Source organism: Oncorhynchus masou, chromosome 11 (assembly GCF_036934945.1).
Source record: "Oncorhynchus masou masou isolate Uvic2021 chromosome 11, UVic_Omas_1.1, whole genome shotgun sequence".
Classification (NCBI taxonomy): Eukaryota; Metazoa; Chordata; class Actinopteri; order Salmoniformes; family Salmonidae; genus Oncorhynchus; species Oncorhynchus masou.
Genome location: NC_088222.1, coordinates 16,672,947 through 16,688,863, shown reverse-complemented (window position 1 = coordinate 16,688,863; position 15,917 = coordinate 16,672,947). Strand labels below are relative to the sequence as shown.

The 15,917-nt window shown below is 43.9% G+C and overlaps 1 protein-coding gene across 1 annotated transcript in view; it reads right to left on the bottom strand.

Moving 5' to 3' along the window:
• Positions 1–11,341: 11,341 nt before the first annotated feature.
• The window catches only part of LOC135548208 (BDNF/NT-3 growth factors receptor-like), a 32,875-nt gene continuing 28,299 nt past the window's right edge, over positions 11,342–15,917 (bottom strand). Inside the window, exon 18 of the mRNA XM_064977563.1 lies at positions 11,342–14,172. Within this exon, the coding sequence (XP_064833635.1) occupies positions 13,987–14,172 (186 nt within the window). The 3' untranslated portion in view covers positions 11,342–13,986. The remainder of the gene's footprint in view (positions 14,173–15,917) is intronic.

The window sequence follows — 15,917 nt, the reverse complement described above, 5'->3', positions numbered from 1 at the left end:
ATTTGACATGATTTGGAAAGGCACACACCAGTCTATATAAAGGTGCCACAGTTGACAGTGCATGTCAGAGTAATAACCAAGCCAGGAGGTCGAAGGAATTGACTGTAGAATGCCAAGGCAGGATTGTGCACAGTTCTGGGGAAGGGTACAAAAACATGTCAGCAGCATTGAAGGTCCCCAAGAACACAGTGGTCTCCATCCTTAAATGGAAGAAGTGTGGACCCACCAATAAGCTTTTTCTGTGGGTTTGTGTTGGTGGTGTAACCGTATTAGAGCTGTCAAATCAGTGAGCTCTTGTGGTCATTGTCACAAACCACAGAAGTTCATAACAAGAAATTGTAAGCTATATGGAAATGACACAATGTAATTCATTTTAAAGAAGTAATAGGTTAAAATCAGTATACAAACTTGTAACACAGCTGCATGGGAGTTTTACTCATGCATCCAATACAGGAGCCGCTTGTTGATTTGACAGCTCTATCACAGTTCACCCTCCTACACGCTTTAATTATTATTTTTTTTGTCAGTTTACACAGGTTACCGCTGATCGAATCCTGGCCTAAATGACGGCAACAAAGGTTATGCTCATTAGGGCACTCTGTAGCAAAATGTTTTGCGACGTAAAAAAATTGTATTTTATTTTTTATATTGGGTAAGTTCAGATAGAGAACCACTCCATTTTGTGCCTAATGAAATCGACCAAGCACTAAGAGAAGAATTTGCGGTCCCCAAATCTTAACCGAGAACAAAGCGGCGCGTTTTGCTCTTAATTGTAATCAGAGGGCTGATATAAATACTATGCTGCCAGTCTCTCTTGGCTAAGAGTTGAGGAGAGACTGACTGCATCACTTATTTTAATAAGAAACGTGTTGAAAATCCCAAATTGTTTACATAGTCAATTTACACACAGTTCGGACACACTTATGCCACCAGGGCTCTTTTCATAGTCCCCAAATCCAGAACAAATTCAAGAAAGCGTACAGTATTATATAGAGTCCTTATTGCATGGAGCTTCCTTCCATCTCATATTGCTCAAATAAACAGCAAACCTGCTTTCAAAACCAGATAAAGCAACCCGGCACAACGATGCTCCTCTATTTGACCTAGATAGTTTGTGTGTATATGTAGGCTACATGTGCCTTTTAAAAATGTATGTAGTTCTATTCTTGTCTAATGATATTCTGTATTATGTCATTCTGTATTATGTTTCATGTTTTGTGTGGACCCCAGGAATCCCAGTTGGGGAGGAAATGTAAGAACTGTCCTAGGGACCACTTCACCCTGCACAGCGAACACTGCTAGTTTTGATTTGACTGTGTATCAGGACCTTCGCTACGGACCAGCTGCCGTTGTCACTTAACTGTGTTTGTTAGATCCCAACTTTGACCTTGGAATTCCTTTCATAAAACTATGAGGGCTGGCTCTTTTAAAATAGCCACCAGACGCAATGGTGGGGGCACATATCAAGTATCAATCAACACTGCTTAGATACTCTGCCTGTCTATCAGACAGATTAGAGAGTTGGGTCATATTCAGTAGGCACAGAATATAAGAAAGTACCTCCCTGGAAAGAACAGCTATCTAAACAAGTAACTCCTTTTCTGTTGCAAAAACATTTTGCTATGGTGTGCCCTGATGGTGGAGCAGGAGCAGTAAATCAATGTGATTTATGAGATGCATGGATCTGGTGAGGCTACTGGGGTACAAGATTGGGAGCGTGCTATGGAATTCTGCTGCAGGTCGGTAGCCTACTTGCAATATATCATGTGAATTGATTTGATGAGATATTATTGGCATATCCGGTTTACAATTTCACATAACTTGCTAACAATTGAACAGCTGCACAAAGACACCCATATCTCAGATAATTCAATCAGCTTGGTGTTCTATAAATTATTTAGATGTACACAACCTCACGGAACATAACGCATGAGATTGGTATTGTAAATTATAACTGACATTCTGAAAGGAGACAACTTATTGTAAGACATACCACCTTTATTAAATGCACAGTGTTACAAGGAACAATTCCATTAACTGCAGAGAAGTTACTCTCATGATGCACAAAGATTTGATTGATAGAATTGAATGTTACGTAAGCAGTGACAATCTGCTGGGAGAAAAAAAAAATACACACACACACACCGCAGCTCAGGGGCATCATACTCACAAACGTATGAACGTGTACACTCTGACTCTCACTCGACATCATTCAGCCAGCAAGTAAAACATATCTGCACAGGGATAAAAAAATGCTTTTTCATATTTACAAAATAACCAGTGGCAATTCCCCCCCATCCCGAGAGATTACATTCAAAAAAAGGTCTCATCCCTTCTAGATTACATTCAAAATAACATACTATTATTCATGATGCAGTCACAGTTATTCATCTGAAAGAAGACCAATAGGCCAGAAATAGACGAGTGGTTGGGTGGTGAAATGATGATGGTCTCCATTGGTTCACCTGGTCGCTGGATTTGGTCCTTCGATGTTCCAGGTGACCAAGAAGTTATGGCCTTCTCACAGACAGACGGCACTCAGTCAGTCATAACCTCTATGGTCCTTCCACCAAATAGGAAAGAAGGGTGAACTGGGATATAGGACTGAATCAGTTCTTTCTTCATAGAGAAAATACCATTTTAAAGGAATCTCTTCTCGAGTTCAAAAGTTCCACCAAAAATGTGATAGTATTCTCACTGATATGAACAAGCACAAATAAATTATATTTGTTTTTTTAGCACTAATACATTTGTATTTACATATTGCCAGTGGCCCATAACACATTTTCGTCACACGTTTTTTGATAAAGTACCTGTTTGAAACAGAATATACTATAGAACACACTATTAATTTAGACAAATATACGAACTGTACAAAATGGAATGCAGATTACAGGCGATTCAGAATATTCAGAGCAGACACACATGACTATAACAGAGAATGGCCTAAAAAGCTGGAACTGGTCAAGAAAGAACCGACCATTGACAGATCATGGTCGCCAAACAAATATGTACGCTTTTTCAGTGTTATGTTGCAGACAGTCCAACATAGCTGAAGGCAGGTTTTTGTGGTGTTTAGCAAAGAATGCAACAGGGATGATGGTGATAATACAGCAATTGAAAAGACAGTGGCTCAAAGCACAGGAGTTTGGGTGTGCACTTCTGACTCACTAAAGAGCATTATTGCCACAGCAAACATTAATGCACTGGATAATCTCCATATCAAAGGTTATGGGAACTGGGATCTTATGTAGTATCACTGATAAAACAGTAGTGTAGAGATCACATTTATGAGTAAGAGTTCGGCCCGAGATTCTATCCGATAGCCCCTTTTCGGCTATACATGTTAGCGTCGCCATGGAGATCGCATTCAAAGTAAACACTGCAGATGTTGGCTCAATTGGAAATGACCGTTAAATGCAAACTGCACTACAACATGGATCTTCTGCAGTCCGGATTGAATCCTGGCCTTAGCCTACTCCAGTAAAGACAGCATAGAGATAGAGAAAGTGGAAAGATTTGACATTGTTATCACTGCAGAAAAAATCTGATTTGAAACACCACAGATCCCTGTGACATTAATGGTCCTTTTCCATATTGACCAGTCATAATAGGGAATGCATGATCACCATGAAGATTCAGTCAAAAGCAGGGGAGATGGTGGTTAATAGGAAGTTGTTTAGGTAATCATATATTGGTAGATACTGCCTCAACAGAGTTACCAAGTCATCACATACTTGATAGGACCTGTTCAGGAGGCCTCACAGCTGTACAACATGGGGGATCAGACTTAAGCTACTCTCACAACTGATCCTAACCACTGCAATAACTTATAGGACAAAGATCATCAACTACACTGAACAAAAATATAAACGCAACATGTAAAGTGTTGGTCCCATGTTTCATGAGCTGAAATAAAAGATCCCAGAATTTGTCCATACACACAAAAAGCTTATTTTGCTCAAATTTTGTGCATAAATTTGTTTACATATCTGTTAGTGAGCATTTATCCTTTGTCAAGATAATCCATCCACCTGGCAGGTGTGACATGATCATTACACAGGTGAACCTTGTGCTGAGGACAACAAAAGGCCACTCTAAAATGTGCAGTTTTGTCACAACACAATGTCACAGATCTCAAGTTTTGAGGGAGTGTGCAATTGGTATGCTGACTGCAGGAATGTCCACCAGAGTTGTTGCCAGATAATTTAATGTTAATTTCTACCGTAAGCCACCTCCAACATAATTTTAGAGAATTTGGCAGTACATCCAACCGGCCTCACAACCGCACACCACGTGTAACCACGCCAGCCCAGAACCTCCACATCCGGCTTCTTCACCAGTGGGATCGTCTGAGACCAGCCACCCAGACAGCTGATGAAACTGAGGAGTATTTCTATTGGTAATAAAGCCCTTTTCTGGAGAACTCAGATGGCTGATTCAGATATAGCTGGCTTTAGATACTTACAATAGTCTATCCACTCAGAAATCGACTGTTTGGAATTATGAATTTAAGATTTATTTTTGTTATTTTTGTTGGCTGGGCCTGGCTCCCCAGTGGGTGGGCCTGGCTCCCAAATTGGTGGGCCCATCTATGGCTGTGCCCCTGCCCTGTCATGTGAAATTCATAGATTAGGGTCCTAATTTATTTATTTCAATTGACTGATTTCCTTATATAAACTGTAACTCAATAAAATCATTGAAATTGTTGCATGTTGCGTTTATATTTTTGTTCAGTATAGATTCAGCTGTGGCCGATGTCTTCATTGAGCGGATGCTCAGGGGGCCGGAACATAGTTATAAGTAATTTGTAGACTACAAATAGTCCGCATGAACTCCAGACCTTGCTTACGTTTGTATACGGTCACATACAGTTGAAGTCGGTAGTTTACATACATGTATATGCATAGTCACTTTAACTATACATTCATGTACATACTACCTCAATTGGGCCGACCAACCAGTGCTCCCGCACATTGGCTAACAGGGCTATCTGCATTGTGTCCCACCCACCACCCCTTCTTTTAGCTACTGCTACTCTCTGTTCATCATATATGCATAGTCACTTTAACCATATCTACATGTACATACTAACTCAATCCGCCTGACTAACCGGTGTCTGTATGTAGCCTCGCTACTTTTATAGCCTCACTACTGTATATAGCCTGTCTTTTTACTGTTGTTTTATTTCTTTACCTACCTATTGTTCACCTAATACCTTTTTTGCACTATTGGTTAGAGCCTGTAAGTAAGCATTTCACTGTAAGGTCTACTACACCTGTTGTATTCAGCGCACGTGAAAAATAAACTTCGATTTGATTTGACTTAGGTTGGAGTCATTAAAAATAGTTTTCATCCATTCCACAAATTTCTTGTTAACAAACTATAGTTTTGGCAAATTGGTTAGAACATCTACTTTGTGCATGATTCTAATAATAATTTTTCCAACAATTGTTTACAAACAGATTATTTCACATATAAGTCACTGTATCACAATTCCAGTGGGTCAGAATTTTACATACTGTACACTAAGTTGAGTGTGCTTTTAAACAGCTTGGAAAATTCCAGAAAATGATGTCATGGCTTTAAAAGGTTCCTATAGGCTAATTGACATCATTTGAGTCAATTGCAGGTGTACCAGTGGATGTATTTCAAGGCCAACCTTCAAACTCAGTCCCTCTTTGCTTGACATCATGGGAAAATCAAAAGAAATCAGCCTAGACCTAAGAAAAAAATTGTAGACCTTCACAAGTCTGGTTCATCCTTGGGAGCAATTTCCAAATGCCTGAAGGTACAACGTTCATCTGTACAAACAATAGTACGCAAGTATAAACACCATGTGACCACGCAGCCGTCATACCACTCAGGAAGGAGACGCGTTCTGTCTCCTAGAGATGAGCTTACTTTGGTGCGAAAAGTGCAAATCAATCCCAGAACAACAGCAAACGACCTTGTGAAGATGCTGGAGGAAACAGGCACAAAAGTATCTTTTTCCACAGTAAAACGAGTCCTATATCGACATAACCTGAAAGGCCACTCAGCAAAGAAGAAGCCACTGCTCCAAAACCACCACAAAAAAGTGCACATAGGGACAAAGATCGTACTTTTTGGAGAAATGTCCTCGGGTCTGATGAAACAAAAATATAACTGTGTGGCCAAAATGACTATCGTTATGTTTGGAGGAAAAAGGGGGAGGCTAACAAGCCGAAGAACACCATCCCACCCACGGGGGTGGCAGCATCATGTTGTGTGGGTGCTTTGCTGCAGGATTGTAATGTTCGTCGTTAAGGGTAGACCAAGGCGCAGCGTGATTTGAGTTCATCATATTTTATTAAAATGAGAACCAGCAAAAAAAACAATACACCGAACGTAAAGCTTCGTCGTGCAAAAATACATGCAACCAAACAAAGATCCTACAACTGAAGGTGGGAAAAAGGGCTGCCTAAGTATGATCCCCAATCAGAGACAACGATAGACAGCTGCCTCTGATTGGGAACCATACCCGGCCAACAAAGAAAAAACCCCATAGATATACAAAAACTAGAGTACCCACCCTAGTCACACCTAAGCAAAATATAGAGAATAAACAGGGATCTCTAAGGTCATAGCATGACAAGGAGTGTCACACCCTGACCATAGTTTGCTTTGTATGTTTCTATGTTTTGGTTGGTCAGGGTGTGATCTGAGTGGGCATTCTATGTTGGATGTCTTGTTTGTCTATTTCTATGTCTGGCCTGATATGGTTCTCAATCAGAGGCAGGTGTTAGTCATTGTCTCTGATTAGGAACCATATTTAGGTAGCCTGGGTTTCACTGTGTGTTTGTGGGTGACTGTTTCTGTTTCTGCACCAGATAGGACTGTTTAGGTTTTTGCACATTTATTGTTTTGTTAGTTTTTTCATGTCTAGTTCCTTTATTAAAGAACATGAATAGAGGAAAACCCTTACAGAATCACCCACCACAACAGGACCAAGCGGCGTGGTAACGGGCAACAGCAAAAGCAGCAGCAGGAGAAGGAACAGAGGCAGCAGCAGCAGGAACAGCAACAGCGAGGTCAGGATTTCGGGACATGGGAGCAGAATCTGGACTACACAACTTGGGAGGAGATAGACAGGTGGGAGGTCTACCCAGGGAGAGTGCCGGAGCCCGCCTGGGATTCGATGGAGCAGTGTGCGGAAGGTTACGAGAGAATGAGGTTGGCGAAGCAAGCACGGCGGTGCGGAAGGAAGCCCGGGAGTCAACCCCAAAAATTTCTTGGGGGGGGCTCACAGGGAGTATGGCGACGCTAGGTAGGAGACCTACGCCAACTTCCTGTGGTTACCGGGGGGCTAGAGAGACCGGCAGGCACCGTGTTACGCTGTGGTGCGCACGGTGTCCCCAGTGCGGGTGCATAGCCCGGTGCGGTATATTCCAGCTCCGCGTATCGGCCGGGCTAGATTGAGCGTCGAGCCAAATGCCATGAAGCCGGCTCTACGCATCTGGTCCCCAGTGCGTCTCCTTGGGCCGGCTTACATGGCACCAGCCTTGCGCACGGTGTCCCCGGTTCGCCTGCATAGCCCAGTGCGGGCTATTCCACCTTGCCGCACTGGCAGAGCGACCAGGAGTATTCAACCAGGTAAGGTTGGGCAGGCTCGGTGCTCAAGAGCTCTAGTGCGCCTGCACGGTCCGGTCTACCCAGTACCAACTCCACGCACCAGCCCTCCGGTGGCAGCTCCCCGCACCAGACTTCCTGTGCGTGTCCTCGGCCCAGTACCACCAGTGCCAGCACCACGCATCAGGCCTACAGTGCGCCTCACCTCTCCAGCGCTGCCAGAGCCTTCCTCCTCTCCTGCGCTGCCAGAGTCTCCCGCCTGTTTAGCGCTGCCAGAGCCTTCCTCCTCTACAGCGCTCCTGGAGTCTCCTGCCTGTTCAGCGCAGCCAGATCTGCCAGTCTGCATGGTACAGCCAGAGCTGCCAGTCTGCATGGAACAGCCAGAGCTGCCAGTCTGCATGGAGCAGCCAGAGCTGCCAGTCTGCATGGAGCAGCCAGAGCTGCCAGTCTGCAAGGAGCTGCCAGTCTGCAAGGAGCTGCCAGTCTGCAAGGAGCTGCCAGAGCTGCCAGTCTGCAAGGAGCTGCCAGTCTGCATGGTACAGCCAGAGCTGCCAGTCTGCATGGAACAGCCAGAGCTGCCAGTCTGCATGGAGCAGCCAGAGCTGCCAGTCTGCATGGAGCAGCCAGAGCTGCCAGTCTGCAAGGAGCTGCCAGTCTGCAAGGAGCTGCCAGTCTGCAAGGAGCTGCCAGAGCTGCCAGTCTGCAAGGAGCTGCCAGTCTGCATGGAGCAGCCAGAGCTGCCAGTCTGCAAAAAGCTGCCAGTCTGCAAGGAGCTGCCAGTCTGCAAGGAGCTGCCAGTCTGCAAGGAGCTGCCAGACCTGCCAGTCTGCAAGGAGCTGCCAGAGCTGCCAGTCTGCATGGAGCAGCCAGAGCTGCCAGTCTGCAAGGAGCTGCCAGTCTGCAAGGAGCTGCCAGTCTGCAAGGAGCTGCCAGTCTGCAAGGAGCTGCCAGACCTGCCAGTCTGCAAGGAGCTGCCAAAGCTGCCAGTCTGCATAGAGCAGCCAGAGCTGCCAGTCTGCATGGAGCAGCCAGAGCTGCCAGAGCTGCCAGTCTGCAAGAAGCCGCCAGGGCTGCCAGTCTGCAAGAAGCCGCCAGAGCTGCCAGTCTGCATGGAGCAGCCAGAGCCGCCAGTCAGCATGGAGCAGCCAGAGCTGCCAGTCAGCATGGAGCAGCCAGAGCCGCCAGTCAGCATGGAGCAACCAGAGCCGTCAGTCTGCCAGGATCCGCCAGTCAGCCAGGATCTGCCAGAACCGCCAGTCAGCCAGACTCTTCCAGATCCGCCAGTCAGCCAGGATCTGCCAGAACCGCCAGCCAGCCAGGATCTGCCAGAGCCTTCCTCCTCTCCTATGCTGCCGGAGTCTCCCGCCTGTCCGGAGTCTCCCGCCTGTCCGGCGCTGCCGGAGTCTGAAGAGCCCCTCTGTCCCGAGCTGCCCCTCTGTCCCGAGCTGCCCCTCTGCCCCGAGCTGCCCCTCAGTCCAGTGTCATTAAGCTGGGTCACCGTGGCCAGGAGGCCACGGAAGCGGACAAGGTGGGGGACTAAGACTACGGTGAAGTGGGGGCCACGTCCAGCACCAGAGCCGCCACCGCGGACAGATGCCCACTCAGACCCTCCCCGATAGGTTCAGGTCCGGAGTCAAACTTGGGGGGGGGGTACTGTCACACCCTGACCATAGTTTGCTTTGTGTGTTTCTATGTTTTGGTTGGTCAGGGTGTGATCTGAGTGGGCATTCTATGTTGGATGTCTTGTTTGTCCATTTCTATGTCTGGCCTGATATGGTTCTCAATCAGAGGCAGGTGTTAGTCATTGTCTCTGATTGGGAACCATATTTAGGTAGCCTGGGTTTCACTGTGTGTTTGTGGGTGATTGTTCCTGTCTCTGTATCTGCACCAGATAGGACTGTTTAGGTTTTTGCACATTTATTGTTTTGTTAGTTATTTCATGTCTAGTTCCTTTATTAAAGAACATGAATAACCACCACGCTGCATTTTGGTCCGCTTCTCCTTCACCAGAGGAAAACCCTTACAAGGAGGGACTGGTGCACTTCACAAAATAGATGGCATCAGGAGGATGGAAAATGATGTGGATACATTGAGGCAACATCAGTCATGAAGTTAAAGCTTGGTCACAAATGGGTCTTCCAAATGGACAATGACCCCAAGTATATTTCCAAAGTTGTGGCAAAATGGCTTAAGGACAACAAAGTCAAGGTATTGGAGTGGCCATCACAAAGCCCTGACCTCAATCCCGACCTCAATCCAATAGAAAATTGTGGGCAGAACTGAAAAGGCGTGTGCGAGCAAGGAGGCCTACAAACCTGACTCAGTTACACCAGCTCTGTCAGGAGGAATTGGCCAAAATTCACCCAACATATTGTGGGAAGCTTGTGGAAGGCTACCTGAGATGTTTGAACCAAGTTAAACAATTTAAAGGCAATTCTACTAAATACTAATTGAGTGTATGTAAACTTCTGACCCACTGGGAATGTGATGAATGAAATCAAAGCTGAAATAAATGATTCTCTCTACTATTATTCTGACATTTCACATTCTTAAAATAAAGTGGTGATACTAACTAATCTTAGGCAGGGAATTTTTACTAGGATTAAATGTCAGGAATTGTGAAAAGCTGAGTTTGAATGTATTTGGCTAAGGTGTATGGAAACTTCCGACTTCAACTGTATCTCTTATGCGTGGTAATACTTTGGAACATATTTCCAAAATTAAAATCATTTGGGGCTGCTTTTCTGGTGTTTTTACATTTTTATGTCCAAAAATAAAAATATATTATTATTTTTTGATCAAAAAACATGGGGGGCAAATAAAATCACCCACGGGCCGAATTTGGCCAACAGGTGGGGAATCCTGTTATAGGATATGAGATATACTGTATATCAATCAATGTAAGATCACAGAATCACACCCTGGTTGCAATAATATGCTACACAAAATGGAAGCAAGTAAATGAGTAATTTAAGTGCATAAATAGCTGAATAGGGGCATTCTACCAGAAAACCTTTTCTAACTCAAGGCTCATACTAAGAGCAGCGCCCATACTCTGTCAATTCCCCACAAATACAGCTGAAATATCCTCAAAAGGCAAAATCCCTCATTTCCTATCAGCTTCAATATACTGTAACATTTGATCAATGTCGACAACAACCTCAACAACATTTGTAAAGCTGCCTCTGAAAATGCAAAACAAACAGTGTAGTAGAGTTATGGGCCACCAAAAGAATCATATGGTGGAAGATAAAGGGGATGCTCTATCGAAAGGGGATGCTCTATCGAAAGGGGATGCTCTATCTAAAGGGGATGCTCTATCTAAAGGGGATGCTCTATCGAAAGGGGATGCTCTATCGAAAGGGGATGCTCTATCTAAAGGGGATGCTCTATCTAAAGGGGATGCTCTATCTAAAGGGGATGCTCTATCTAAAGGGGATGCTCTATCTAAAGGGGATGCTCTATCTAAAGGGAATGCTCTATCTAAAGGGGATGCTCTATCGAAAGGGGATGCTCTATCTAAAGGGATGCTCTATCGAAAGGGAATGCTCTATCTAAAGGGGATGCTCTATCTAAAGGGGATGCTCTATCTAAAGGGGATGCTCTATCTAAAGGGAATGCTCTATCTAAAGGGGATGCTCTATCTAAAGGGAATGTTCTATCTAAAGGGGATGCTCTATCTAAAGGGGATGCTCTATCTAAAGGGGATGCTCTATCTAAAGGGGATGCTCTATCTAAAGGGGATGCTCTATCGAAAGGGGATGCTCTATCTAAAGGGGATGCTCTATCTAAAGGGGATGCTCTATCTAAAGGGGATGCTCTATCTAAAGGGGATGCTCTATCTAAAGGGGATGCTCTATCTAAAGGGGATGCTCTATCTAAAGGGGATGCTCTATCACCAGCCATTGCTGGTGAATGTGCTCTTCACAAATGACAAAACAAAAAGACAATGTTATGCTATGCTCAACTTCCATACATACTGCTGTGATTTGAGTTGAGGCAACTCAAAGTTCCTCCCTCTTCCAACTTTATACTAGGATATTTTTCACTGTGCTTTAGTTATGCAGTTAAGACTGACATGTGTAGTGCATTCTAACCACATTCAAAACACCAACACCTTCTACATGGACAATGGACAATGTAAGAAGCTAGCAAAATATATTCAGAAAGAAAATACCACTGATAATGAACCACAAGCAGAAAACATTCATTAAAAAAAGAAAATAATACAAATTAAAAAAATATTGATAAATATGGCATAGAAATGCCATTGTCTTTTAAAAGGTAAACACGTATTTTAATAAGATGAATGTGTTTTCATAATATGCACATATGGATATCAACACTCAGGGGATTAACAGTGTTGGTTGTGTGGATGAATGGCTCTCATTTTCACGCCTTGGTCTTAGTATTTTGTGTTTTAGTTAATTAGTTGGTCAGGCCAGGGTGTGACATGGGTTTATTGTTTGTTGTATTCTTAGTGGGGTTTTTTAGTTATTGGGATTGTAGCTGATTAGGGGTGTGTGTTACATAGGTTTGGCTGCCTGAGGCGGTTCTCAATCAGAGTCAGGTGATTCTCGTTGTCTCTGATTGGGAACCGTATTTAGGTAGCCTGGGTTTCACTTTGTATTTCGTGGGTGATTGTTCCTGTCTCTGTGTTAGTGTTCACCAGACAGGCTGTATAGGTTTTTCACATTCCGTTTGTTGTTTTTGTTTTTCATGTATCGTCGTTTGTTCAATTAATAAACATGAGTAACCAACACGCTGCATTTCGGTCCGACTTTCTTTCGACAAACGAAGAACATCGTTACACTCATTCTCTCTGGACTGAGGGTACCTACATAGAGACTTAACATAACATTCATAACCCTACATGCTGCAGTACATTAGCATTTCATAAATACATGGGGAAAAACATTCATGACATGCTTACATACTGCTTATGAATGTGTTCTGAAGTCATTATAAGTCCTAAGAGGTACCCTTCATGGCCAGCTCTGGTTGGCCATGACGACAACAGTCCAGTCACAAATCAAAATGTAAAGACATGACTTAACATGGAAACAATAGAGTCAAGAGCCCGTGACATCAATTAGAAAGTTCTCACATCATAAAAATAGTCCATGACATCTATATAAGCGGTTTTTATTGTACCTTACTTCATTGCAATGGGTTTAGTTTTCTTTGCACGTCTCGACTTTATATGTCTCTCCACACGAGATGTTCAAAATGTAAAGACATGTTAGGAGAAACAAGGAAATGCCGTATCCATGTTGGCACGTGTCCATTATAATTTTGAGACGCAAACACAGTACAATAAAAAATGTACATTAAGGATCTGTTTCGCTGACCCAGATTTGGCCTAGTCCATTTTTTTTTGGGGGGGGGGGGGGGTTTGACCCCTTTTTCTCCCAAATTTCATGGTATCCAATTGTATTTTGTCTCATCGCTACAACTCCCGTACGGGCTCGGGAGAGACGAAGGTTGAAAGTAATCCGATACTTAACCCAACCAAGCCGCACTGCTTCTTAACACAGAGCGCATCCATCCCAGAAGCCAGCCGCACGAATGTGTTGGAGGAAACACCGTGCAACCTTGGTTGGCGTGCACTGTGCCCAGCCCGCCACAGGAGTTGCTGGTGCGCAATGAGTCAAGGATATCCCTACCGGCCGTGGATGACGCTAGGCCAATTGTGTGTCACGGACCACCCGGTCGCGGCCGGTTGCGACAGAGTCTGGGCGCGGGAGGCCTTGGCCTACTCCTTGACTAAATTACAATTTAATAAAGATTACTGATCATTTGGTTTCATGGACATTATTAATTTATTCTTTGACTATTATTTAAAATGTCCCTGTCAAAGTCCAAGAGTTTGTAATTCAAGGTTAACTGATGTTTATGAAATCCTATTTTTTGCTCTTGATTAACTCAACCAGAATTGGGCCTACTCCGGGATTCTTTTAATCTGGGTTTGAGAAACGGGTCCTAAGAGTATTTTCAAATGGACAAGGAAAGGAAATGGCAATCAAATGTAAGGCTTTTGTCTATGTGATGAGCAGGCAAAAGGACAGTCAGCACACAGAAACACATACAGTATGCTCTCTCACACACACACACACACACACGCACGCACGCACGCACGCACGCACGCACGCACACACACACACACACACACACACACACACACACACACACACACACACACACACACACACACACACACACACACACACACACACACACACACACCTCCACCCTCATCCTACCCATACACACACAGTATGCTCACACACACAAACTACACCCTTATTCGCACCCATACAAACAGTATGCTCGCTCGTACGCACACAACTCCACCCTCATTCCCTCCCATACACAAACACAGCCGATCAGACTCACTCAGCCCAGAATATCCAGGTAGACAGGCGAGGCCTTGGACAGATTCTGGAGCAGGCTGTGGATCTCTTTGATGTTCAGTCTCATGTAGGGTTCTCTCTGCCAGCAGCCCAGCATCAGGTCGTACACCTCCTTTGGACAAGAACGCGGCCGCTGCAGCACACGCCCCTGGGTGATGCACTCAATCACCTGTAGGGGGAGCACCACGGGTCACTACCACTGCTCAGTACTTTTTAAATTTAATTCAAATGAAATGCATTTATCCCCACAGGGTCAATCAAGGAAGCCATTGCTTATATGATAACAGCGTCTAAACCAATGTGAGGTTCACCAAGGTGATGTTTTTTAGACTGGTTTATTTAATAGATTGCTGGGAAATGTACAGTATTTTATTTTATTTTAATTATTTAACCTTTATTTAACTAGGCAAGTCAGTTAAGAACAAATTCTTATATACAACGACGGCCTAACCCGATCAAACCCTAACCACGCTAGGCCAATTGTGCGCCTCCCTATGTACCCGTCAAAGGTTTCGACACACCTATTAATTCAAGGGTTTTTCTTTATTTTTACTATTTTCTACATTGTAGAATAATAGTGAATATATCAAAACTATGAAATAACATATGGAATCATGTAGTAACCAATAAAGTCCTAAAGTAGCTACCCTTCCTGTTGATGACAGCTTTGCACAATCTTGGCATTCTCTCAACCAGTTCCAAGAGGAATGCTTTTCCAACAGTCTTGAAGGAGTTCCCACATATGCTGAGCATTTGTTGGCTGCTTTTCCTTCACTCTGCGGTCCAATTCATCCCAAACCATCTCAATTAGGTTGAGGTCAGGTGATTGTGGAGGCCAGGTCATCTGATGCAGCACTCCACCACACTCCTTCTTGGTGAAATAGCCCTTACACAGCCTGGAGGTGTGTTTTGGGTCATTGTCCTGTTGAAAAACTAATCATAGTCCCACTAAACACAAACCAGATGGGATGGCGTATTGCTGCAGAATGCTGTGGTAGCCATGCTGGTTAAGTGTGCCTTGAATTCTAAATAAATCACAGACAGTGTCACCAGCAAAGCACACCCATACCATCACACCTCCTCCACCATGCTTCACGGTGGGAACTACACATGCGAAGATCATCTGTTCACCTACTCTGCGTCTCACAAAGACAAGGTGGTTGGAACTAAAAATCTCAAATTCAGACCAAAGGACAGATTTAAAATGGTCTAATGTCCATTGGCCGTGTTTCTTGGCCCAAGCAAGTCTCTTCTTTTTGGTGTCCTTTAGTAGTGGTTTCTTTGAAGCAATTTGACCATGAAGGCCTGATTCATGCGGTCTTCTCTGAACAGTTGATGTTGAGATGTGTCTGTTACTTGAACTCTGTGAAGCATTTATTTGGGTTGCAATTTCAGAGGCTGTTAACTAATGAACTTATCCTCTGCAGCAGAGGTAACTCTGGGTCTTCCTTTCCTGTGGCGGTCCTCATAAGCCAGTTTCAAAGTTCTTGAAATGTTCTGGATTGACTGACCTTCATATCTTAAAGTAATGATGGACTGTAATTTCTCTTTGCTTTATTTGAGTTGTTCTTGCCAAATTATGGACTTGGTATTCTATCAAATATCTATCAAGTATACCACCCCTACCTTGTCACAACACAACTGATTGGCTTAAACGCATGAAGGAAAGAACTTCCACAAATAAACTTTTAACAAGGCACACATGTTAATTGAAATGCATTCCAGGTGACAACCTAATGAAGCTGGTTGAGAGAATGCCAAGAGTGTGCAAAGCTGTCTTCAAGGCAAAGGGTGGCTACTATGAAGAATCTCAAATATAAAATATATTTTGATTTGTTTTACATTTTTTGGGTTACTACATGATTCCATAAATGTTATTTTATAGTTTTGATGTCTTCGTTATTATTCTACAAT